Source organism: Pectinophora gossypiella, chromosome 6, assembly GCF_024362695.1.
Source record: "Pectinophora gossypiella chromosome 6, ilPecGoss1.1, whole genome shotgun sequence".
In the NCBI taxonomy this organism is placed as follows: Eukaryota; Metazoa; Arthropoda; class Insecta; order Lepidoptera; family Gelechiidae; genus Pectinophora; species Pectinophora gossypiella.
The window spans coordinates 12,261,586-12,285,025 of NC_065409.1; the positions used below are offsets into that span (position 1 = coordinate 12,261,586).

A 23,440-nucleotide genomic window follows, 5' to 3' on the forward strand; every position below is an offset into this window, starting at 1 on the left:
ACAACACTGTTGGATCGATCGCCTAGCCTACGCTTGTCCAACCGCACGCGCACGGAGACCTCGAATTTCTACGTCTACCGACACACTGCTGCCTGACGCAAAGAAGCTGGGGGGGGTGTTTTTATCTTAAAATACCCTCCAGATTCCGCAGGTCCAATAGGTAACACCGTTATCACTCCTATCCACCCCCGGCCTCCCACCAGCGGGTCTCACCGGGGAGGGAGTGATAGCGTGTGCGCTGCCTAGCGGACCGCTCGGTCTCGCGCAAGTGGACAGCACCACCATCGCGCCCAAACCAACGGGGTGAGCAGGCAAGGATGGCTCCCCCGTCAGCCGGAGTAACGAAGCGCAGGGCGCGCACATTTGTGCGCACCCGCGCCGTCACGACGCCCATCGCCGCCTACGCACCGCCGCCTCCACCGCGCCTCACCGGCGCAGACCTACGGCAGTCCCCCTTCCCGCTGCCCCTGCCTCGACTTCCGGGAACAGGAGCCGCGGAAAAGAAGAGGGCAACGACGCCGCCAGAGCGGCCTTCACCGAAACCCAGCGCGAGGACTACCCCGCCCGTCGCACTCTCCATGCCCACACTGGACATGGAGACAACGCCGCCGCGCTCGTACTCGGCCATCCTGAGTACGAACCCCTTCTCGCTTCTCTCCATGCCACCGCCGGACACGAAGACGACACCGCCGCGCTCATACGCGGCGGTGCTCAATACGAATCCAGATTCGCCACCGCACGCGCCTCCGCGTCCGTCCCTCCGGACGACGCCCACACCATCGCCGAAGCCCGTCCAACTTCAGCCGCCGCTCGCCCCAGCGAGCAAGAAGATTCCGCCCATCGTGGTGGACCAGCTGCCCGACTGGCCGCACCACTTCCGCAAGTTGCGTGAGGTGCTCGGCCATGTCCCCAACGCGCGCCCGTACGGGAAGGGCGTCCGTTTCATGGCGAAGACCAACGAAGAGTTCCGGCTTTACCAGCGCTACCTTGCCGGCCTGGAAAAAGCGACGGGACTCTCCTGGTTCGCCTACGCCCCCCCGGCGGAACGCGCCCTGAAGCTGGCCATCAAGGGCCTGCCCACCGACACCAACATCGCCGAACTGGAGGAGGAGCTGCGCAGTCGCGGCTACGACCCTCAGTTTATCCGTCCCATCCAGGGCAGGGTGGGCGGAATCTTCTTCGTGGAGATCCGGCGGACACTGGGCTTCCAGTCCATCTACGGCACCACCGAGCTCCTCTGTATGCCCGGTGTCAAGATTGAAGCCTGGAGGGGACGAAAAGGAGCTCCTCAATGTCACCGCTGCCAGCAGTTTCGGCACAGTAGCCACAACTGCCACCGCCCGGCGGCCTGCGTTCGCTGTGGCGAAAGCCACGCAGCGAAGGACTGCCAGCGACCCCGGGAGGTACCGGCCACGTGTTGCAACTGCGGAGGTGCACACCCAGCCAACAGCCCTTCTTGCCCTGTGAAGTCGCGCGAGTTGCGCAACACAAGGGCAGGCACCGCGCCCTTGACCAGTGCAAGAAGAGCTGCACCTGCGACCTCCATTGTGGACCCGAGCAGCGAACCGACAGCGAGGAGCTCGCTCATGGCCGCGGCGAACGGCCCGAATGGGCCCAAACCGCAGAGGCAGAGGCGCGCCCGTAAAAGAGCAACCCCTGCCCCCACTGCTACCACCACCGCCGAGCCCATCGCCGTGGAACCCGTCCCTCCGCAACCCTCAACATTAGAGACAGCAGCCGCCGCCCCTCCCAAGGGGAAGAAGGCGAGGCCCCGAGCGGAGGCACCCCCAGCTCCCTCCAGCGAGAAGCTGGAAGTGCTGGAGCAGACCATACAGCTGCTCCACAACATCTTAGCCGCCATCCGCTCTAGGACTGACCCAGTGCCCATCATCGTGGGAGGCCTGGCTTCACTGCTAGGCCAACTCACCGGTGGGCACTGAACACCAACACCGGACTGGACAGGGGCTGCCCACATCCACTACTCCCCGTCGAGTAGTTAGGATCGTGGCCACCCCCCGGGGGATGAGTTGACGCTCCCAGTGGCAGTGGAAGCAGTCCTCTCCCCCCCTCCAGCCCAATCGACACCAGCTGCCCCGGCGACGGAGCAGCTACACACCGGACCTGACACCACCGCTAGCTGACGGGCGCTCACTGGGCCTCCCCCAACGGGGAACCACCCGGTGGGCTCGACCTCGCTAGCGGCACCACGGACTTGCATCACCATCGGGCTCACGGAGGGGCGTATTCGCCCGTCGTGTCCCAACCCCGTGCCACGCCCGTCTTTGCGGGCGGCGAGTGCGACCACATCAAGGGGGCATAGCCCCGAGGATGTCTCCCCGTCGCGAAGTCGAGAAGAAACCTGACCACTGTTGGATCGTCGATCCCTAGTCACACTACTAACTTGTGGCTAGCGGGGTACTATGCTCAGTTCGGTACCCCGAAAACATCCTTTGGCGGCAGCACACCCTCGCCGCCAAACCTATATCCGATAAGTATATATTTTTTATATTTCCCGCTAATATTCAACCGTCACTAACCAGATACTAAACTACCCTCTCATTAAAAAAAATGCCGCAACTATCGACCACGCCGGCAGCGTAGGTATGACGTCACCGTTTCGTATTTTGTTCCACTGAGGTTAGATATAAACCAGAACCTTCAAGATAACCTCCTCTGGGAAGACGAGCATCTTGATGTATTCGAATTCGTCAAGCCGCGTCAAGATCTCCTTCATGGGCTTAGACTGCGACTTTTTGGCCATGGCACACACCCCCACCACCACTTTTTTCCCGCCATCGCAATGGGGGTCTAGCGACTCGCACAGATCCAATTCGCCCTGAAACAGAGATGTGTATTAACGTATTTAAGTTAGGAATTATAATAATAAAATTAAAATATTTACGACCTGAATTTTTATAACAAAACAACTATTACACTTGCACTTCGACGTGTGTGGACGTACTAAACACCACTGCCTACCCCTTCGGTGATACAGGCTTGATGTTAGAGACGATGAACAACTATTATAAGACAGGAATACTAATAGCGGCCACAAATTGCGTTGACTTAGTAACCTTCCGAAAAGCGTTTCTTTTTGCTTCAAAATAGGTAACTATGAGATATTTTTCGATTTCTTCTACCTAGTTGTATAGCATACTTTACCGAATACTTAACGGTAGTGACGCCTACTACGTTCTAATCACTATGCAAATATTTTATGAGCAAAATGTTCAAGATTTTTAGTCAAACCAATACGTAAAACATCTAAAAGCTTTGTTATGTTGGTACATAACTCTAAGGCTAGTGAATAAAGACAATTGCTCACGGTTAAAATTGGTTAGCAATCTTAACGAACGGTATCGCAATGTAGGCGGTTGGTACTCAATTTACGTTGAATAATCGTACTGCGTACGACACGTGATCTCAAATGATCTCTTCCATTTGAACTCTGAACCTCTAATATGGCTATCAGCAAACCCACGCTTGACCTATTTAGGACCTTCTTCTTCTTTAAAATAATCATTTACAATATACACTTCCATATAATAAAATTTGTCATTCACTATCATAAAAAGGTTTTGTAAAGAACCATACTGTAAATATGGTTTTAAAAAAAAAACACCATCATAGTAATTACAAGTGTGATTACTATTTATCAAGTATGTATCTTTCATTCTGAATAACAAACAGTTAATAGCTACCTATATGCGTTAATAAGATGACTAAGTAAACTGAAATTAGATTTAAATTACAATATTTAGTAACTGATTCAACAAGTATTTTTTTACTCTAACTTATTCAGGTCATATTTACATAAAGAAATTGCTACGTAAAACAAATAGGTATACTCATGGTTGAATCATTAATATAATAAATAAGTTAATTCTAAATATAGATAAGTAGTTGAAATGTCATTTGATTCTCAAGTACTTATTGTTATTGATATATAAAGAATAACAAAAATTTCAATTAATGAAAACAATTAACTCTCACGTCAGGTAAACAGTCATCACAGTAACAGAAATCATCATCATTTTGCTCTTTTTTTTTCTTGCTCCTCCATCTCTTGAGCCGCCACCAATCCTTCAACCATTGCCACTCCATTACACACTACTGCACTAGTATCATGATTACCATCTCAACTGATATGATAACTGATAGCAGCCCTGGCTAAACACTTGTGATTGGTGGGCCCACACCAGATAACTCTGATAAAACTTGATACACAACATACTACGTTACCTCACTTGTCATTGTCTGTGGAACATTTGTCGCTATAAATAATCTATTCCACACATGTGCTAACACACAATAATATATGATTATGTAAACTGTGGACAGTGAACAGATAGCAGGGGCAGCCTGACTAGAACAGTAGTGCTTACAGCTAATTTATGCTGGCTTATCTAGTTATCACAGAATAAGTGTCCTAGATATACAAAGTAAATATTGAATGACAAAAATCAAATGTTGGCTATGGGTATGAGGTAATCTCAGTGTTTTATAGCAAATATTAGTGCATTCTGTTTGTATACTACATAAAGGTCAACAAATTATATTTGCTCAGTGTGACTCTCTAACAGTATTGTCCATTGTGTTGAGACAAAAAGATACAATATTATACGAAATAAAATAAACATGTCGCGTAAATCGTTTTTGTATTCGGTCTTAAAAATAGAATATTAAAAGAATGACAAAGAATAAACATATTAGAACTTATTCAAGTAATATTTCAGAAATAACCATGGAGAAGCGTTTATTACACACAATCTTCCATTGGGAACTTACGGGTGACCTTAACTGGACAAGATTTCCATCATCTCCGACGTAGAATTGTGGTTGAGTGGCTTGTCGCAACCCTTGATATCCATGTTCAAGCTCAGTGTATGACATTCCCTACATAGACCCTAAAGATATTTGTAATACTCTGATAACTCTAACTCGAGCACCTAAATCAAAATCTGTTACAATTAATAAGAAAGAAATAGGCCTAAAATAAATATAAAATATCTTCAGAAATCGGAAGATTGACAGCTGTTTTTGACAATTTTTATGAGGGACCGTTCGTTTCGTTTGTAACCGTTATGACATGAGTCAAGTCAATTCACGTAATGATACAACTCATGCATACAATATACGTGCACGGCCCGCCTAGGCGCCTGTGGCATATCTGAATGTTATTATGACCATGGTTTTTGTTTTATGTAAAAATATTTACTGAAGGAAGTGAGAAGAGTGGGTCACTTCTTTTGGCTTAAAAGTCTCTGCAATCAGGCCAAAAACCCCAACCAAAAAAATTAAGTGACAGATAGTGACATTTGACAATGTTTTCATGTTTATTTTATTATGCGCATGCGCTTCTCAGATTTCCGACTTTACGTGGTCACAACTTTATCGCTTCCTATTTCATCATTTTAAATTAGTTTTGTAGTGCTCTCAGTTTAAATAAATTTATGCTCACAGTTATGAATTCAAAAAAATGTGCAAGTACTAAAACGTCCATGACACCAAATTCGTTTTGGATATCTATTGATATCTTAATAAAGAAACCGCATGTTGTTAATAAAAGATTATGGGGCAGTAAAATAATATATAAGCTAATGTGTACGCCACCTTCGTCAATCTGGACTCCACCACTAGGCTGTAAAAGAATAGAAGATTTAAATGATATTGAAAACTACAAAACGAAGATTCTAAAAGAATTTAACATTGTATACAGTAAGGATGAAAGTCCTTCTAATATAGAAATAATACTTACGGAACTTCTTCCAAAGAACTACAACGAGTCTCATGCTTTCCAATTGGTATTATTGAGGAAGGAAAACTTCTCGGCTACATTTTATGATGTGTCACCTGAAGATGAGAACCAAAACATAAGTCCTATGTTTTCCTACACTTTCCAGTTGGTGAATGACACAGTTGTTTTAAATTCAGAATGTAGGTAAAAATCACCTTTTCATAGGAATATAAACATAAAATGATTCTTTATTTATTTATTTTTTGGTAAATTCTATTTTTCAGGTAATACTTCTAAATCTTACCTATGGTTAAAAGATACAGTTCTGCCACAGTTTGTAAAATGGGGTGAAGAATGTGTGGAGCAGCAACAAAGTATATGTAATGAATCCCTTGCTCTAGTGTCCAGCGAGAAATACTATCAGAAATACAATGATTTAAAATTAAAATATGGAAATGAGATGGTAAAAGTAAGTCATAAAATTTGATTTTGCATGTCACTGACATTAATTAAGCCTTGGCTTTGTAAGCATAAAATGCAATTTGCCTGTTACAGAAATGGCCAGAATGTACAGACCCTCAAAAGTTTGTATATGAAGATGTAGCCATTGGCACATATCTGTTGCTTCTTTGGGAAGAAGAAAGACAGCACCTGGGTTTAAAGACCCCACAGAGGTTTGTGGATCTTGGCTGTGGCAATGGATTGCTTGTCTACATCTTAACTCAGGAAGGTCATCAAGGGCTAGGCATTGATGTGACAAAGAGGAAAATATGGGACATCTATCCTGCTGATGTCAGTCTTGAGGTAGATTTATATAACTCTTTAAAAATATAAGTAAATATCCTATTTTAAAATAATTATATTAATTATATTTTCTTTTTTCAGGAAAAAACAATAACTCCTTCAGACATCAACATTTTTCCAGAGAGTGACTGGCTTATAGGCAATCATTCAGATGAGCTCACTCCATGGATACCAGTCATAGCAGCAAGAAGCTCTTATAAATGTAACTTTTTCCTACTTCCCTGCTGTGCCTTCAACTTTGATGGCACTAAATATCGGCGACAAAACTCGTCTGTAAGTCAATACACTGAGTACTTACAATACATCAAAAGCCTTTGTGAAGATTGTGGTTTTATAACAGACATAGATAGATTGAAAATACCAAGTACTAAAAGGATATGCCTTGTAAGCAGAGGCAGAAATTATCCTAAAGAAGAGTTTGGCAGATACTGTGAAAAAATACAGAATATAATAAACAATGGTGCTAGTGTGCCACCAGATGCTGCACAAAATTTAAAAAGAAGTTGGATACACGATTTCAAGGCAAGAGAGCCAGTGCAAAAAGTTAGAAACTGTACACAAATAGATAAGACTCTTATAGATAGCATTGTTGATAAAATTTCAAATTATCTTTTACAAGGTTGTAATTTGGATTCTAATTGGTCTATTGGAAAGTCTGCTGAACTGAATGAAGTAGTGCAATTAATCCCACAGGACCAACTAAAATCTTTAAAATCTGAATGTGGCGGTCTCCAAACCCTTCTAAAGAATAATCATCACATTTTTAAAGTTCAAGGTGGGATAGTTCAACTTAGGTTCCCAAAAACTGTGGAGGAAGTAAATAAGAATATGAAAAGTAATAAAAATAAATCATGTAGTATAAAAGTTCAACAAAAGCCATGTTGGTTCTACAATAATCATCCACAAGGCTGCCCTTTAACAGACAAAAACTGTAGTTTTCTACATGTTAGAAAATAAATAAAAATCAATTTATAAAAAAAATATAAAGATTTTTATTTCAGTCATTTCATCAATATCCTTAATTAATAAATATCTATTTTCATCTAAGTCCCCCAAAAAATCCATTCATATTACATAACATGTTTTTCTTAACAGATAATAATTCAAATCAGAAAAAACCCTTCACATTCTACATATATACAATTTGAAGATAACAACATAAAAAATAACTATTATGTATCAATATCACATGTTATCAGCAACATTATTCTTGCTTATCTTACCTAATTCCCATTTTACTTATGACACTTGGACTATGATACTCTTAGTCTTTTTTTAGTAAATTTATTCAAGGTCGAAAAACTTATTCAGTTCTGTTAAGTTTCTCTCATCAACTAATTTTGCAACATCATGTTCCCCCATGAAGGAACACACCATCCTCAATGTTGTCCAAATGGTTGAAGAGCTAGTATCATTGGATGAGGAGTCAGGATACATACTTTTGGCTTTTAGTTGTTGATTGAGTGCTACAAGGAAGTGTTCTGCTGCTTCTTTATGAGCCCCTAAGTTCATACAAGTAATGCCAACATTGTATCTGGCTCTGATAAATCCAGGTTCTAAATTAAGAGCTTGATGGTATGCATCAACAGCTTCCTCAGACTTGTCACTATTTGCTAGTGTAGCTCCAAGTCTGTTCCACAATTTAGCATCATCATTAGCTACCATTAGCGCTGTTCGGAAACAATCTACTGCCTTGTCATATTCTTGACTTATGTTAAACATCACTCCAAGAGCATTTTGAACATCAGGATCAATTTGAGAAGGATTTATCTGTGCTGCCCTCAAGAACAACATTTTGACATGAGACTCCAAATCCTTGAGATCTAATTTCTTAGGATCAATGTCATTGGGGAGTAAATCATTATATTTACTAGCTTTTAGCCAATCCAACAATGAAATAAATGCAAATTTAGGCAAATTCTCATTAGTGTACGCAGCTGCTAGTGTTATATAGGCATCCAGTTGTCTTGGATCAATGGCCAGTGACTTTTTCAAAGCAGTGATAGCAAGAGGGTCTTGTTCATTTTCTGCTTGTGTTGTTCCCAATAAATACCAAGCTTCAGCAGAGTCAGGTTGCTGCTGTGCAGCAGCTTCAAAACATAAAACAGCCCCAGGAATGTCACCCATTTTCAATTTTTCTTTACCTATTTCCAATGCACTCTTATTTTCCAACATCACATTCCCTTCAGTGAAATTATACTCTTCTGAAATACCATTTGCAGCTTCTGAGCTCCAATAATCATTGACATCACTGAGTTTAGCCCATTCATCTTTGTACTTTTCTGCCATCTCGTCTAGTATTTCATCTTTACTCATTTTTCTTTGCTCTCCCTGAACCGGTTCAGTAAAGTTTATCTCACCAGCACTCATTTTCTTCATGAAGGACATAAATTGGTTGTAAGCAAGCTCATCATCTTCTTTAAAATTATCTACATATTCGGTGGCCTTTGCCTTTACATCGTCATTTTCTGATTTCTGTAATTCAGATTCACTTATGTACTGTATCTGAACATTAGATGGTCCTTGATGGTGTAACATGGGTTGCTGTAGTATAGGAAAAGGTCGGAACATGGACTGCGACGACATAAAAGAAGACGGTCCAGGCATCCATGGCATTGATGTTTGAGGGCCAAGATTGGATACCTGGTTTATCTTTTGACCACCATTGCTACTTTTACCCACTTTCTCCACTTCTGGTATATTGTTTAGCAAGGCATTCATGTTGAAAGTTTGCGGACCTGAAGTCTGAGCCATAAATTCGTTGACAAATCTATCAGCTTGAGAAAATTGTGGAGCCGCATCTCTGCTTACTATCTGCGATAATTGTACAAGGGGGTTGTTTCCACCACAATCACCACCAACCAACTTGTTAAGAGACATCGTAGCTTGCCACAATCACACAATTCAAAGGGTTTGTAATAATAATGTTAATCCACGAATTCAAATTAATTTAGTCCGAAAACTTCTGGACAAAACTCGCACGCAAATCCGTAGATTTCAGTGACGTCAATCAAATGTCAAAATTGACAATTGTTTTTTTTTACGATTGTTATTCATGCCTCCTTTAGACTTGTACCTCGTTTAGCTTCGAAAAGTCGCGACATGTCATGCAACCGTATAAATCTTGCTCACTTTTATGCCTATCTCTATGATTTTATATCTGTGATACCCACATGCAGTTAATCTTTGGTGTGTCAAATTTATACAGCAACATGAGCCTCCGGTGAACTATGAATCATAGTGAAAATCGTATTTCAAAAAATTGATTCAAAAAGTTTCGTCTGCGATGACCCTAAATACAAACAGCTGATTCACTGCCTATGCTTCCACTGTCACTGTCACTTTTGCATTTTATTTATGAAGAAAAAACTTCTTAAAATATAGTTTTGTCGCTAGTTAATTGTGCTAAATTAACAATAATAAACCAAAATAAATATTTTTATTCTAAGGCCACAAGATTAGTGAAGAATTACCATTATATTAGAGGTTATATAATTGAAGTGAAGAGGTTATATTGCATGCCTTCTTTGCAACATTTAATATAAATTATGAATTAAATTGCAAAAAAAAAGTGTTAAAATCATGTCGGATACTAAAGAAAACACTGCCGAGGCAGAAGAAACACAAACCGAGACTTCAGAAGCCCCAATTGATATAGAACCTGAAGATAAGTGGCTGGTAGGTATGACTCTATTTAAGAAAAATATTTATTATTTCAGTAGGTTGTTGAATTTGTTATATAATGAAGAGTAAAGGAAAAATCTTACGAATTAAATTGATTTTCCTTAACTCTTCTCTTTTTCAACTAAAGTTTTGTCTATGCTTTAGCTAAATATTTAATTTATATGCTGTTGTAGATTCGTGACTGTGACCTATATAAGGATGAATACGACGAGTGCACCAGTTTTCGAGGACGGTTTCATCAGTACTTCATCTTCGGAGAGACCCTTGACTGCAACCAGTGGAAGCGGGATTACGATAACTGCTGTAAATGGGTTGATAACAAAGACATTAAAGCAGCAGTAAGTATACTGATATTTTATGAGAATTATGTTCATTAATGGTGGAAGTTCAGAAGGGAGGCCTTTACTCAGCGGTGGGACAATCCAGGCTAGTAAAAAAAATGGCTAAGTTTTAGGTAAGAGTTGTCAGAAATGTGAAATGTATTATTTGTCATTTTTTTGGAATTCTTGCCTGGTTACAAAGAGCTTTAGGCCACATCTTCATTTTGGTGTTGGTTTAAGCAGCCACAGAGTTATACACTTATATTTTTTGAAATGTCTTCTTATTATAAAGTTAAATAGATTAAAAACACTTCATATTTATCAGTTTAACATTTTACTAGTATTGTACACATTGCTATGATAATGAATAACAAATCTTTCTACAGACATTCATTTCATGGCATGGTAGAAAAAAATTGTATGTTAGTGAAATCATGATTAGTATGGTCAGTTTTTTATTTTTTTTTTATTTTTAAGATGTTTGTGATGTAAGATGTTGTCTATCAATAGTACTTACTTACTTAGGGTTACTTAGGGGACTTAGGGTTTTGTTTTAGGAATTGTAATAGGGTGAGCACTTTTGATACAAAGTCCTGGGATAGACATGATGAACCATATTAAATACATATTACAATATGTTCTAACTTTTTTTTGGGATTGTATCTTGTGATCGGTCTCATTGACTATATGCAGATGAGTTGCGTTTATATGTTCTAACCAAATTATTTTTGCCTATAGGAAGCCGTAATAAAAAGCGAAAGATTGCGCCGGTTAATAAGATTAAGAGGTCACATGAAAAACGATACATGGAAGAAAAGAGAATCACCTCCATCAGATTGGGACAGACCGTTGCCAGAATGGATGGTCAAGAGAGACGAGAACACCTACCTCGCACAGAAAGCGAAAGAGATGAGAGAAGGCACAGAAGAAGCAGAAAAGGGAGGATTCTGTAGTATAATGTGATAATTGTTAATAACAATAAATTAGGTAAATTATGTAAAAGAACTTGTTCATTCATTATCATTACCCTTAATTAATGTTATTCATGAGTTATCTCAATGTTACAGACAGTGATTGGTCTCTTAAGTTGTTTTAATGAGAGAGAATAAATATCAGTATTAATTCTTAATTAAATTATAATAGTCAAAGAAATGTTGGTATGTACTGTTGTCTTTAGAAGGTATTTCTCAATATATATAATAACATTGGTATTTCTATTATACATTATCTATTTTCAATACTTAAAAAAACTCAGATAAGAATAATAAAGTATCGATTGTTACTAACTTGTTAGGACTTACAATTTCGTTAGATACCTATCTACGTTTTCACTTATCATCCGTAAAGGGACCCAATTTGGATATCAAGTATAATGGAAGCAATTATGATTTTAAAATGTTGCTAATTACTAAAACTTTATCTTAACGCCGGCACACCCGCGAACAAATAGTCGCGAACACGTAAATATTCCACGCGTTTAAACTACAAATCGAATGATAAAAGTATTGACCCAGCAACTGACACTTTATCTATTCGATAACGTTTTAATTGTTCACAAATATGATAAAGCTGTTTACTCGGGTATTTGAACTTCACAATCTTCGTATAAGTATTCTTGTGTCGGGTTTGGGTTTAGCAAGACTCACCGATGAGTCGCGTTCTGTGCAGCCGCGTATTAACTCTGAGATTGGGCGTCCCGATGGCTCGAAGCGTGTCCTACCTCATCCAGGATCCGAAGTACTCCTTCCTGAAGGAGCTGGGTCTACAGGAGAAGAATGTAGGCGTGTTCAACGGCAAATGGGAAGCTAACGGACAGGTAGGTACCTACTTGTTAAAACTATTCAATACTCTTGCTAATCTCTAATGGGAAAGTAGAGTCAGAAGTCATTAGAAGACTTGTAGCGATTTATTTTGATTTGATGACGTGATGTCCATAGAAAAGGTTTAGTTTATTACTCTAAACCTGCTACTAACTAAAGGTATGAAACGATGAAGTGGAGGTAGCAAGAGAAGTGTGTCAGCATCGAAGCAAATAGGATTCACAGTCTCTGCTTCCCTCGGTGGGAAACAGGCGTGAGTTTATGTATGTATTTGTTTTAACTGCAGCGTAGCAGCGTAGGTAGGTGGTATACCTATAGATACCCAATGCGATTATTCCATGTTTGTTGAAAGTTTGTTAACTATTCTAGAATGCAAATTGAGGTTGACTTTATTTATAGATCAGCCATTGTTTTCGAGTAATGTAGGCACAGTTATACATATATATGTGTTTACACATTATGTATGAGTACTGGCCTAATTTGAAGTCGCCTTTTATTTAACTACTAGCTTTTGCCCGCGACTTCGTCCGCGTGGCGTGTTATAAAAGAGAGATATTTTTCATACAAAAGGATTTTCCCGCTAATTCCCATTCCCGTGGGAATTTCGGGAATTCCTTTCTTAGTACACCTCTACGGTGCCTAAGTTACGTCCCATCCAAAATTCAAGTGCCTACGTTTAGCCGTTTAGGCTGTGCGTTGATATGTCAGTCAGTCAGTTTCTCCTTATATATTTAGATCACTTTGATTGATGGAATGAAAAATACTTATAACAAAGTTGCCACGATGTAGACAAGCCTCTTAACTCGTATACTTATCAAATCGCATACCTACTTAGGTAATGTTAATTCAATACCTCTCATGGACATCGAACTGCAATCATAACTGCCACAACGTAAAAACCTACGACAATTTTTACCGGCGTGCGTGTATGAATCGATTGATGAATGCGGAGAAAGCAAGAGAAGTGTGTTAGGATCGAAGCAAATGGAATTTCATAGTCTCTGCTTACCCCAGTGGGAAATAGGCGTGAGTTTATGTATGTACATATGTAGGTACAGTCATGAGCAATATAATGTAGGTACCCACTTTAGGACTCTGTTGCACTTACATATTTGACATTTAGTGAGACTTACAGTTCAATTTGTCAAAAAAGTTAATGTGACATGGTACCAAAGTGTATACATATTAATGCTCGTTACCGTACGCCAATTTTTATAAACAATATTTCTTACCATTTATCGAAACCCATGCAGACGATCCAGTCGTACAGCCCAGCCAATGGCAAAGTCATAGCTGAAGTCCAGGGAGCGAGCCCTGCTGACTATGAGGCATGCGCGGCAGCGGCGCAGCAGGCCTGGCACGAGTGGGCGGAGCTGCCGGCGCCCGCGCGCGGGGAGATCGTCCGACAGATCGGTGACGCCTTGAGGGAGAAACTTGACCCGCTCGGAAAACTGGTCTCTTTGGAAATGGGTAAGTACTAAGTACCTACTGAACATCAAATCATGATCTGTGAGGAGTGATGGATCTGCTAACTGTTGCCAAACAACAGCTGAACATTCAGGGATTTTTCCCAAATAATACAGTTTCAAGAATTCACAATGTCTGAGGGTAGACTGTCATTGTAGATTAAGCGTACCCCAAGACGACGATACTCGAAAGACGCTTAATCTGGAGGTCTTTAAATGTTGTAAAGCAAGTAATTCTTTTGTCATTAGTTATTAGTTCTGCTATCCAGTGACAAGGGCAAACCAATCATCAATATTTACAACCTAGGTATCTTTACCAATTAACTTGATAAATCAAACTACCCTCTCCAGGCAAGATCCTCCCGGAAGCCATCGGCGAGGTGGTGGAGTACATCCACGTGTGTGACCTGGCGCTGGGTCTATCCCGGACTCTTCCCGGGACCATCTTCCCGTCCGAGCGCCCAGGGCATGTGCTGATGGAGAAGTGGAACCCGCTGGGGCTCGTCGGCATCATCACCGCTTTTAACTTCCCTGTTGCCGTGTTTGGGTGGAACAGCGCTATTGCTATGGTAAGAAAACACATAGAATCCACATCCGTACAGGTGGTATGTAATGAGGGACTTTTGAAGCTACGGTCCTCAAAAATACAGATGGCGCTGTACAGAGTTGCCTTCGTTGAACCTCCTCATTTCATGGATAACAGACATATATGCATCTTTTATCTCTGTTTTTGGGTATAAATTATGACCCTTTTTTAGGGTTCCGTAGCCTAATGGCAAAAAACGGAACCCTTATAGATTCGTCATGTCTGTCCGTCCGTCTGTCCGTCCGTCCGTATGTCACAGCCATTTTTCTCCGAAACTATAATAGCTATACTGTTGAAACTTGATAAATATGTGTATTCTGTGAACCGCATTAAGATTTTTACGCAATGATAGAAAAAAAAACAATAAATTTTGGGGGTCCCCATACATAGAACTGAAACTCAAAAAAAATGTTTTCATCATACCCATACGTGTGGGGTATCTATGGATAGGTCTTCCAAAATGGTATTGAGGTTTCTAATATCATTTTTTTCTAAACTGAATAGTTTGCGCGAGAGACACTTCCAAAGTGGTAAAATGTCCCCCCCCCTCCCCTGTAACTTCTAAAATAAGAGGAGGATAAAACTAAAAAAATATATGATGTAGATTAGCATGCAAACTACCAACGAAAATTGGTTTGAACCAGATCTAGTAAGTAGTTTTTTTTTAATACATCACAAATCGTAAACCGTAATTTACTTTTCATTCAATCAACTCAAGTATAGGAACGAAAAAAAAACTTTTATATTATGTTACTTGCTGTTACGGAACCCTTCATGGGCGAGTCCGACTCGCCGCTTTTTATTACACCCAGGCACTACACATCTTCCCAATCATCATGTTACATTTGTACAACGCCATCTATATTGTTTTTGGGGAACGTACCCTGGAAAGTCCATCATTAAACATACATAATAAAACAAAAATCTAATTATTTATTACACGCAGACACCTGAGTGAAAGGTACACCCTTAGGTACCTAATAATAGTTCACGAATAACCCAAATTTTAGATATAAGTAGTTACCTTATCTGCCCCTACCTACACAACAATAGGTACTCAAGTAATGTGTAGTTAATTAAATCTATAAGTACCTAAAATGCGTACACGTATAGGTGTAAATACCTATATTTATTAAATAATTTGCATTAGTTAATATATGTTATCTTATCAAACCATCATGAACAAACAATTTTAGCCTACCAGTACAAACGCGATAAGATTTCATAATTTATCATCTCATTAAAATTATTCTCATCAAAATTATAATTATTGACTACTTCTAGATAATAAATAATATAGTAATTAGACTTGAGCTATATACATAACATAAGCTCGCGACTATATCCCAACAGGGTAGTTAGAGGTACGGTCACCAGATTCGTAGGCCACCAGTACTAATATGTATACACTTTGAAACCATGTCACATTAACTTTTTTGACACATTAAAGAAAGAAAGAAAGAAACATTTATTACTAAAACCAAACAGAAAAACCAAAAAAACCGAAATCAAACCAAACCAAACCGGAATCAAATTAAACCGTAAATCTCATTAAATGTCAAATATGATAGTGCGACAGGGTTCTAATGTGGGCACATGATATTGCTCATGACTGTACATCCTCCGCAAGATGAATTAAGTACCCACATCTTACCAAGTTTTCTCTTAGCTCTGCCGTATCGCAGTCTATAATGCCAACTACTCAACAAACATTAAAGAATCCCTAACCTCCAGGTCTGCGGAGACGTGAGCGTATGGAAGCCGTCAGATACGACTCCTCTCACAGCGGTCGCAGTCACCAAGATCGTGGAGAGCGTCCTTCAGAAGAACAACATCCCCGGCGCCGTAGCCGCACTGTGCGTCGGAGGCCGGGACGTCGGACAGAAGATTGTCCAGGACAAGAGGGCCAAGCTTGTGTCCTTCACTGGCAGCACAGCTGTTGGGCAACAGGTACTTGTTATTGGACGACCCTACGCGTCAGCAGCGTGTGTTCATTATGCCGAGTGAGCGAAAAGCGTCATTCCCTTTCCTTTGACTACCGCAGAAAACAACACTCAAACATTTTCTATTAACAGTCATTGGTAACTTGTCATTACCAATTTCGCAAATTGCCAATGTACTTACTTCTATTCTTGACCAATTTTCACCATAATACCTTACTTTATCCAATTTTGTTAACTAAATCATGATCTAAATGTTGCAAGGTCGGAGTGGAGGTACAGAAGCGCTTCGGGCGCCACCTGCTGGAGCTGGGCGGCAACAACGCCATCATCGTGAACGAAGATGCAAACTTGGAGCTGTTGCTCAACGCGGCGCTGTTCGCCTGCGCCGGCACCGCGGGACAACGCTGTACTACAACTAGGAGATTGCTTATACACAAGAAGGTAGGTATAACCCGTGCGAATTAACTGGACATATCTAGGCTAGGGGATTGCATACTGGCGACATCTCTACTTCATACAACGGAAATTAGTTTTTGAACTATTGGCTATTGCCGTTTTTGCTTTATAAATCAAGAACTACTGAAGTAGCACAATGGTTTTGTTACCATTATATTTTTTGTGACATATCTTAATATCAATTTCATCATTAAACTATTGTAAAATTCACTTAAGTTTTTGCTATTCTACACATAACCATCACTGTTATCTTGCAGGCTTGCTTGAGTACGCTTCATTCTTTCTCTACGATTGTTTCTCGTCTCATTTTTCGGCACAATCTTTTAAACAACGTATAACTTCTTTACAGGTATACAGCGAAGTGGTATCTCGCCTGAAGAAGTCGTTCGCGGGTGTGGTAAGCAAGATCGGCGACCCTCTACTAGCGGAGACGTTGATCGGGCCGCTGCACACGCCCGCCGCCGTTGAGGCTTATAAGAAGACTGTAGCTGAAATCATCAAGCAGGGCGGCAAAATCGAGTTCGGCGGCAAGGTAATTGGGTCGTGTACTTACCACATTCAAGATAAATTATGAAATTCTCATTACTAAATAGAAACAGATCTAAAACTAACGAAAAACTTTTTCTATGTTCTATTTAACTTATGAATTTTAATCAAGAAAACGTAATAATAAGTCCGACATTTTATCACGTTTTTCTATGCCACAGTGTGCTTTTTCATACAAATTCCATAGTAATTTCGTGTTTTGACATTTAGTAAAAAGTAACTCACTTGATTAGTACGAAACTAGATTATTATATTATTGCAGTCGTCTATAATACCATAACAAGCTCGCGACTATATCCTATTGGAGCAGTCGAAGGTACATCCATCGTAAGATGAACTAAGTACCCACACCAGGTGGTGAGCCTAATATGCACGGCCGTAGAAAACTAATTACTCAGCAAGTCCGGTACCGGGGTTCGAACCGATGCTTCTGGATTGGGAAACAAGCCGATGTACCACAGGATCATAATCTCACAATTTTCTTGAAATAGGCACAAAAGTTATTTTTTAATAAACCTGTAAATGGGCAACTAGAAATGGAGGGTAGTTTACTTAATCCATTGAACAACCTTCAATATAAAATAATATTTCAGTTAAAACATGGGTAAAGTTTGTCGTTACAAAACATAATTTGCCTTTCAACTGCTTTAAGACAGTAGTTAAACAAAAACTTTACAAAAAAGGTTATTATAAAGTTAGTGATTATTTATAAGATATGAATGCATGGGATTAACTGTCTGAGAACTGATATTAGGCACCTAAATTACTCAATTGTATATCAATATTTTATGTTTATTTTTTTAAAGAACGTCTAGGGCCCTGTGCCGAGGTTTTACTTGCAGCTTCTTTTCCCCGGCTATACAGGTTGTGAGAAGCTGCAGTAGTTTTAGGCGGATGAGACGTTCGTTATGTAAAAATTGACGATTCAAAGTGTAACTATGTAAAATATTTTTGAATTTTGAATTTTTTGAATAAGTGTCTTCCTGTGTATTTTTTTTTACCTACACATTTACCAGACAATTTATGTCACATTTCGATACTTAATTTAAAATAATGAATAGAATTATAAGTGGTGCTTCAAGCGACTCGGTGATTGCCGATGATGGACAGCTCAATATATTATATGTTAGCTCAATGTTTTATACCGTTTCCCAGGTGATCGAGCGTGAAGGTTACTTCGTAGAGCCCACGATCGTGACAGGGCTCCCGCACGACTCGCCGCTGGTGCAGACCGAGTGCTTCGCCCCCATCGTGTACTGCATCGAGATCCCCGACCTCGAGACTGGCATCAAGTACAACAACGAGGTCGACCAGGGCCTGTCTTCTAGTCTCTTCACTGAGAACTTAGGCAATGTCTTCAAGGTAATTTTTTGTTATCACTGTTGATTTTTTCCGATGTTATAGAAGTTCTATTTTAATTTGTCGTATAGATTGCTTCTTGAGCGATTATGATACAGAAGGCAGTTAAGAAAAACGGTTAGACGTCGTTCAATTGATCTTTCGAGCAGTGGTGTTCGGTGAAAGGTCAGAAGACTTTCAAACTCAAGTAGAAAACCCGTTCGGGAGGGATGTTTGACGATCAAAATAGGTAAACTAAATACCCTCGTCCACGCAAATGTAGGTAAACATCCACCAAGACGTGAATCGTAGCATTACGTATTCCTTATACCCGTACGTAGTATTATTCCTTATGCCCGTACGTAGTATTATTCCTTATGCCCGTACGTAATATTATTCCTTATACCGGTACGTAGCTTTATTCCTTATACCCGTACGTAGTATTATTCCTTATACCCGTACGTAGTATTATTCCTTATACCCGTACGTAGTATTATTCCTTATACCCGTACGTAGCATTATTCCTTATACCCGTACGTAGTATTATTCCTTATACCCGTACGTAGCATTATTCCTTATACCCGTACGTAGTATTATTCCTTATACCCGTACGTAGCATTATTCATTATACCCATACGTAGCATTATTCCTTATACCCGTACGTAGTATTATTCCTTATACCCGTACGTAGCATTATTCCTTATACCCATACGTAGCATTATTCCTTATACCCGTACGTAGTATTATTCCTTATACCCGTACGTAGTATTATTCCTTATACCCGTACGTAGCATTATTCCTTATACCCGTACGTAGTATTATTCCTTATACCCGTACGTAGCATTATTCCTTATACCCATACGTAGCATTATTCCTTATACCCGTACGTAGTATTATTCCTTATACCCGTACGTAGTATTATTCCTTATACCCGTACGTAGTATTATTCCTTATTCTATGATTGTAGTTTGTCCTACAACACCACAAATTAAATTACACCCACCTACCTTTTCTGACAGTTATTTGTATTGTTAGTACCTGTACTGTACCTGATCTTATATTATTATCAAAATTATATAAAAATATAACATGAAGGCGTATTTTATTCCGTCACTAAAACTTTCAATAAAGAGATAAATTATTTACTAATAGAATTGCAAAAAATATTCAAATTTGGAACACTATTCTACGAATAGGCTCTATCTGGCTATTGAGAATTCGGCCTTGAGTAATTTAATCTTGTATTCCACAGTGGATCGGTCCGCATGGCTCGGACTGCGGTATAGTGAACGTGAACATCCCGACCAACGGCGCGGAGGTGGGCGGCGCGTTCGGCGGCGAGAAGGCGACGGGCGGCGGCCGCGAGTGCGGCTCCGACAGCTGGAAGCTGTACATGCGACGCTCCACGGTCACTATCAACTACTCCGGGGCCATCAAGCTCGCGCAGAACATCAAGTTTGGAGACGAATAGGTTAAAAAAACATTGATTGTTTAAGCCATTATTAATTTATCTTAAGAGCAGTTTTCACTAACATAGTTGGCTCGACCATTATAGACGGCGACACGGCCTATCATGTTAGTCTAACAGAAACCTCAGTGAGGTGTGGTTGCGTAGCTCATCTTACGATGGATGTACCTCTGACTACCCCAATTGGGATACAGTCGTGAGCTTTTGTTATGTTTAAACCAGAAATGTCGTAAGCTTGATGCACACAGAACCGGAACAACGTAACATGTGGGCCTGTATGGGATATTGTTTGCGGTATCATACAAAATCTCGCGCCCGATTCGCTTTCCTGGTTGTATGCATCAAGCATTATTTTCCACATAGTCTGTGCTATGCTCAGATTTTTCGACAAGTACTAATTGCTGTCTGAGGGAAAGTTACAATAAAGGCCTGCGTAGACGATGGGGCGGAACGTTTTTTTGTTTTTTGACCGCGATACAATAGATCGGGTACCCAGCGGGCATAGGCGGCGCGGTCATTTTGACCGCCGCGTGCTTTGGTAGTATACGATTCCCTTTGCCCGCACTATCTGCTCAGACCCTTAGTCAAAATAAAATTAAAGAATGTTTGCCAAGATCAACAACCCAATTATGTAAATCATAGATTATACAATTATCATGCTTTGGTATGACTATGTGTGTCATAATTTTATTTGGTACGCACCGAAGACTGATTGTTTTGTTATAAATAAATAAAAATATTTTATACATATCAAATGTTTTTATTTGCAATTTAATTTATTAGTTAACCAGACACCTTATTTCATTCTTTTCCGATACAAATTTTACACAATCGTCAATGTATACGAGTATAATAATCTAATTTACATTCAAATACATACCTAATGTCAATATCAAAATCATATTCATATCAATGTTATTAAGAGAAACGGTTTAGGGAAGCAAGTTATTTGCGCATAGAGATATAGATGTAACATCGATTACCTGTTTATGACGAATGACTGTACAAATAAATAACTCATTATGGCTATATAAAATTGATTATTTTCTATTAGTAGCATGCAGAATAACATAGTATTTCTAACTAGAAAAGCTATTGATGACAACAATATATAATTGTCTACAGATTATTTTACACATTTACTATATATGGTTCAATAGAGACCAGTCACTCATTTCTGATTAGAGGATAAATATACTTACTTCAAAAAAAGAGGGAGAAACACGCCTTATAAGTATTCAAAATTTAAAGATAATGAAAAGGATTGCTTCTAACTACTGGTAGTTGCAAAAAGCTGGCTATTAGGAATATAATACGCCAGATATTTTCTTTCGTTGAATTGATTCATTGTGTATAGAATAGTAAAGTTTATGATAAATACGACTGTAGCCGACAAAAAAGGCAGATTTGACGATAAATTATGCTAAAATATTTACGCATGAGGGTGTTGGAGATGCCACAGGTCGACAGCTATGTCGCGCGACTGTTGTCGGTGAAACTTGTATGTCGCGGGCAGATCGTATCGCAATTCCGCTATTACGGAGCCCTTCACGCCCCACTCATTCACCTTCTTCTTTATGTGTGACCTGTGAGAGGATGATTTGTGATTTTCTAATCTATACCTTATATATGAACTATTTGGAACAGTTTCAGCACCGCCTTTATCACGTTTAAACAGGGTCCATTTACGTAACCTATAGAGAGTTAGGTAAACGGACCATTTATCAATGCAAGTCTATATTTGTCAGGTCTGGTCTTTTACAGAAGCGACTGGCTGTCTACTGCAAAGGGCAACCCAGCCCAATTCTGCTTAAGCCACATACTTCCGAAACGCATTTCTGATGTAATCAGTCTACTGGATGGACAGTTCAACAAAAATATGATTAGAAATTAACCAGTTTTACCTTGTAGTAGACTTGTGTAGGGAGAATACACTATCACAGCTGAGATCTAGGCCTTTTTTAAGGAACTTCATGTCAACTCCGGCATTGTTCTTTGTTCCAAAAGGCGGGTTCATCAGGACCGTATCGAAATAGTTCTCCCATCTGGAATATATAATCAATATATTTAGTCAAAAAATTCAAAAACTCAGGTGATTTTTAGTGGTTATTTGCAGTAGTGGACAAGATTTAATTCATTGTAATCTTGTATATCAAAAGGGTTAGAATTAAAAAATATAAAAAGTAAACTTAAATATATGAATGTGTTTTTAATAAAAGATATAGGATAACTATTGAGACAATCTATCAAGTTATAAACATGACCAATAGAAAAAGACCAAAAGAAAACTGACATAAGATTTCCAGATACAATAATTAAACGATAGGGTTTTGGATTTTAAAAAGACTGGGCATTTGCAGCTTTGGGCAGAGGATATGTAACAAAAAGTTATGACATGAGGTTGTATGTACATACTTGTAAATCTCTGGGCCTAGGAAGTCACCAAGCACTGCATCTATGTTAGTGGCTTCCAGCTCATCCACATTGTCCTTGAAAATCTGAATGACATCTCCGTCAACTTCTACAGCAGTGACTACAGTGGCACCTAATAGTGCTGCACCAATACTCAGGGCGCCTGGACCGCAACCTGCATCTAACACTAGTTTCTCGTCTAGTGCATCAAATTGTGTCTGTAATGATAATTAAAATATTAAGTTTAATGTTACAGGGATGTACCTACATTATAAAACAGTTACATTATCATCACCAATTTAAGTGCCACTCTTTTTAGGCAACTTTTTTAGGGAAAATAGGGGTGGTTTCCCTCTTCCTTTGGCCCCAAAACAGTTACAAGAGTTAAAAAATACTAAGGGACAGTGAAATATAAAAAAATAAAGAAATAAAGTTGATCAACTCAGAAAGTCCTACCAAAAAAAAACAGAAAATATTTATTACAATACACAATACAATATTTTGTCCACCTAATTAATTACAGCAGTTTTCAAGGCTAGAATGAATAGGCATTTGCTAGATAACTTCATCTTACTTAGGCCAGATAAAATATATTATTTACCAACCGTTGAGAAAAAAATATGAAATGGCTACTTGTATTAATTGTGGATAAAATCAGGTCATCATACGTTATTCCAGCACTGCCTCAAAATATAGATATGTAATTTATAAAATAATTAACCTGTATAGTGTAAAGGGCCACAGCAGCAATGTGTGCTGGGGTCTCGTACTGTTCAAACTCCACTTTAGGTTCCTCAAACCCTCTCAACTCCTGCAGCACACCCTGCAGGGTCTTCATCTTCATCGCAGCTGACATGACG

At 39.7% G+C, this 23,440-nt stretch overlaps 7 protein-coding genes across 14 annotated transcripts in view; 4 read left to right on the top strand and 3 right to left on the bottom strand.

Moving 5' to 3' along the window:
* LOC126367744 (inositol hexakisphosphate and diphosphoinositol-pentakisphosphate kinase) overlaps nt 1–5,039 on the bottom strand; it is a 29,077-nt gene extending 24,038 nt beyond the window's left edge. For 4 of the 7 annotated variants that reach the window (XM_050011453.1, XM_050011452.1, XM_050011448.1 and 1 more), the window contains exons 1-2: nt 3,994–4,236; nt 2,657–2,836 (exon numbers count right to left, since the gene is read on the bottom strand). In XM_050011453.1, the coding sequence (XP_049867410.1) occupies nt 2,657–2,836; nt 3,994–4,104 (291 nt within the window). In that variant the 5' untranslated portion in view covers nt 4,105–4,236. The other 3 variants (XM_050011449.1, XM_050011454.1, XM_050011451.1) reach the window with 3 other exon arrangements.
* LOC126367820 (sulfotransferase 1B1-like) overlaps nt 1–23,440 on the top strand; it is a 243,838-nt gene that overhangs the window by 117,977 nt on the left and 102,421 nt on the right. The window lies entirely within an intron of this gene.
* LOC126367773 (probable tRNA (uracil-O(2)-)-methyltransferase) lies at nt 4,367–7,516 on the top strand. 2 transcript variants are annotated; one of them, XM_050011501.1, is made up of 4 exons: nt 4,367–4,487; nt 6,022–6,206; nt 6,293–6,541; nt 6,623–7,516. In XM_050011501.1, exons 2-4 carry the CDS (start codon nt 6,198–6,200, stop codon nt 7,496–7,498), a joined length of 1,134 nt encoding a protein of 377 aa, XP_049867458.1. In that variant the 5' UTR covers nt 4,367–4,487; nt 6,022–6,197; the 3' UTR covers nt 7,499–7,516. The 2 variants fall into 2 exon arrangements, with proteins under 2 accessions (XP_049867458.1, XP_049867457.1); XM_050011500.1 differs by lacking the exon at nt 4,367–4,487 and adding an exon at nt 5,166–5,937.
* Nucleotides 7,536–9,550, bottom strand: LOC126367785 (peroxisomal targeting signal 1 receptor). Its single transcript, XM_050011525.1, has one exon. The coding sequence runs from the start codon at nt 9,419–9,421 to the stop codon at nt 7,826–7,828; it is 1,596 nt and encodes a 531-aa protein (XP_049867482.1). The 5' UTR covers nt 9,422–9,550; the 3' UTR covers nt 7,536–7,825.
* On the top strand, nt 9,867–11,561 carry LOC126367863 (UPF0545 protein C22orf39 homolog). The gene is made up of 3 exons (XM_050011640.1): nt 9,867–10,219; nt 10,399–10,563; nt 11,284–11,561. The coding sequence occupies exons 1-3, from the start codon at nt 10,124–10,126 to the stop codon at nt 11,506–11,508; spliced, it is 486 nt and encodes a 161-aa protein (XP_049867597.1). The 5' UTR covers nt 9,867–10,123; the 3' UTR covers nt 11,509–11,561.
* LOC126367782 (putative aldehyde dehydrogenase family 7 member A1 homolog) lies at nt 12,108–20,923 on the top strand. Its single transcript, XM_050011518.1, has 8 exons — nt 12,108–12,361; nt 13,619–13,835; nt 14,183–14,400; nt 16,152–16,367; nt 16,622–16,801; nt 17,166–17,348; nt 18,518–18,724; nt 19,953–20,923. Exons 1-8 carry the CDS (start codon nt 12,194–12,196, stop codon nt 20,169–20,171), a joined length of 1,608 nt encoding a protein of 535 aa, XP_049867475.1. The 5' UTR covers nt 12,108–12,193; the 3' UTR covers nt 20,172–20,923.
* Nucleotides 20,908–23,436, bottom strand: LOC126367850 (rRNA N6-adenosine-methyltransferase Mettl5). The gene is made up of 4 exons (XM_050011622.1): nt 23,302–23,436; nt 22,584–22,798; nt 22,073–22,213; nt 20,908–21,754 (listed from the first exon to the last, which is right to left on the bottom strand). The coding sequence occupies exons 1-4, from the start codon at nt 23,434–23,436 to the stop codon at nt 21,601–21,603; spliced, it is 645 nt and encodes a 214-aa protein (XP_049867579.1). The 3' UTR covers nt 20,908–21,600.

What these genes read in the sequence shown, in the direction of transcription:
- LOC126367773 (XM_050011500.1), top strand. Translation starts at nt 5,454, where the DNA reads ATGCTCACAGTTATGAATTCAAAAAAATGTGCAAGTACTAAAACGTCC. An exon ending in ATGGAAATGAGATGGTAAAA is followed by an intron (nt 6,207 to 6,292) that starts GTAAGTCATAAA and finishes TGCCTGTTACAG; the next exon opens with AAATGGCCAGAATGTACAGA. An exon ending in CTGCTGATGTCAGTCTTGAG is followed by an intron (nt 6,542 to 6,622) that starts GTAGATTTATAT and finishes TTCTTTTTTCAG; the next exon opens with GAAAAAACAATAACTCCTTC.
- LOC126367785 (XM_050011525.1), bottom strand. Translation starts at nt 9,421, where the DNA reads ATGTCTCTTAACAAGTTGGTTGGTGGTGATTGTGGTGGAAACAACCCC.
- LOC126367863 (XM_050011640.1), top strand. Translation starts at nt 10,124, where the DNA reads ATGTCGGATACTAAAGAAAACACTGCCGAGGCAGAAGAAACACAAACC. An exon ending in AACCTGAAGATAAGTGGCTG is followed by an intron (nt 10,220 to 10,398) that starts GTAGGTATGACT and finishes ATGCTGTTGTAG; the next exon opens with ATTCGTGACTGTGACCTATA. An exon ending in ACAAAGACATTAAAGCAGCA is followed by an intron (nt 10,564 to 11,283) that starts GTAAGTATACTG and finishes TTTTGCCTATAG; the next exon opens with GAAGCCGTAATAAAAAGCGA.
- LOC126367782 (XM_050011518.1), top strand. Translation starts at nt 12,194, where the DNA reads ATGAGTCGCGTTCTGTGCAGCCGCGTATTAACTCTGAGATTGGGCGTC. An exon ending in AATGGGAAGCTAACGGACAG is followed by an intron (nt 12,362 to 13,618) that starts GTAGGTACCTAC and finishes AAACCCATGCAG; the next exon opens with ACGATCCAGTCGTACAGCCC. An exon ending in GATTGCTTATACACAAGAAG is followed by an intron (nt 16,802 to 17,165) that starts GTAGGTATAACC and finishes ACTTCTTTACAG; the next exon opens with GTATACAGCGAAGTGGTATC.
- LOC126367850 (XM_050011622.1), bottom strand. Translation starts at nt 23,436, where the DNA reads ATGTCAGCTGCGATGAAGATGAAGACCCTGCAGGGTGTGCTGCAGGAG. An exon ending in TGGCCCTTTACACTATACAG is followed by an intron (nt 22,799 to 23,301) that starts GTTAATTATTTT and finishes TTATCATTACAG; the next exon opens with ACACAATTTGATGCACTAGA. An exon ending in CTAGGCCCAGAGATTTACAA is followed by an intron (nt 22,214 to 22,583) that starts GTATGTACATAC and finishes TATATATTCCAG; the next exon opens with ATGGGAGAACTATTTCGATA.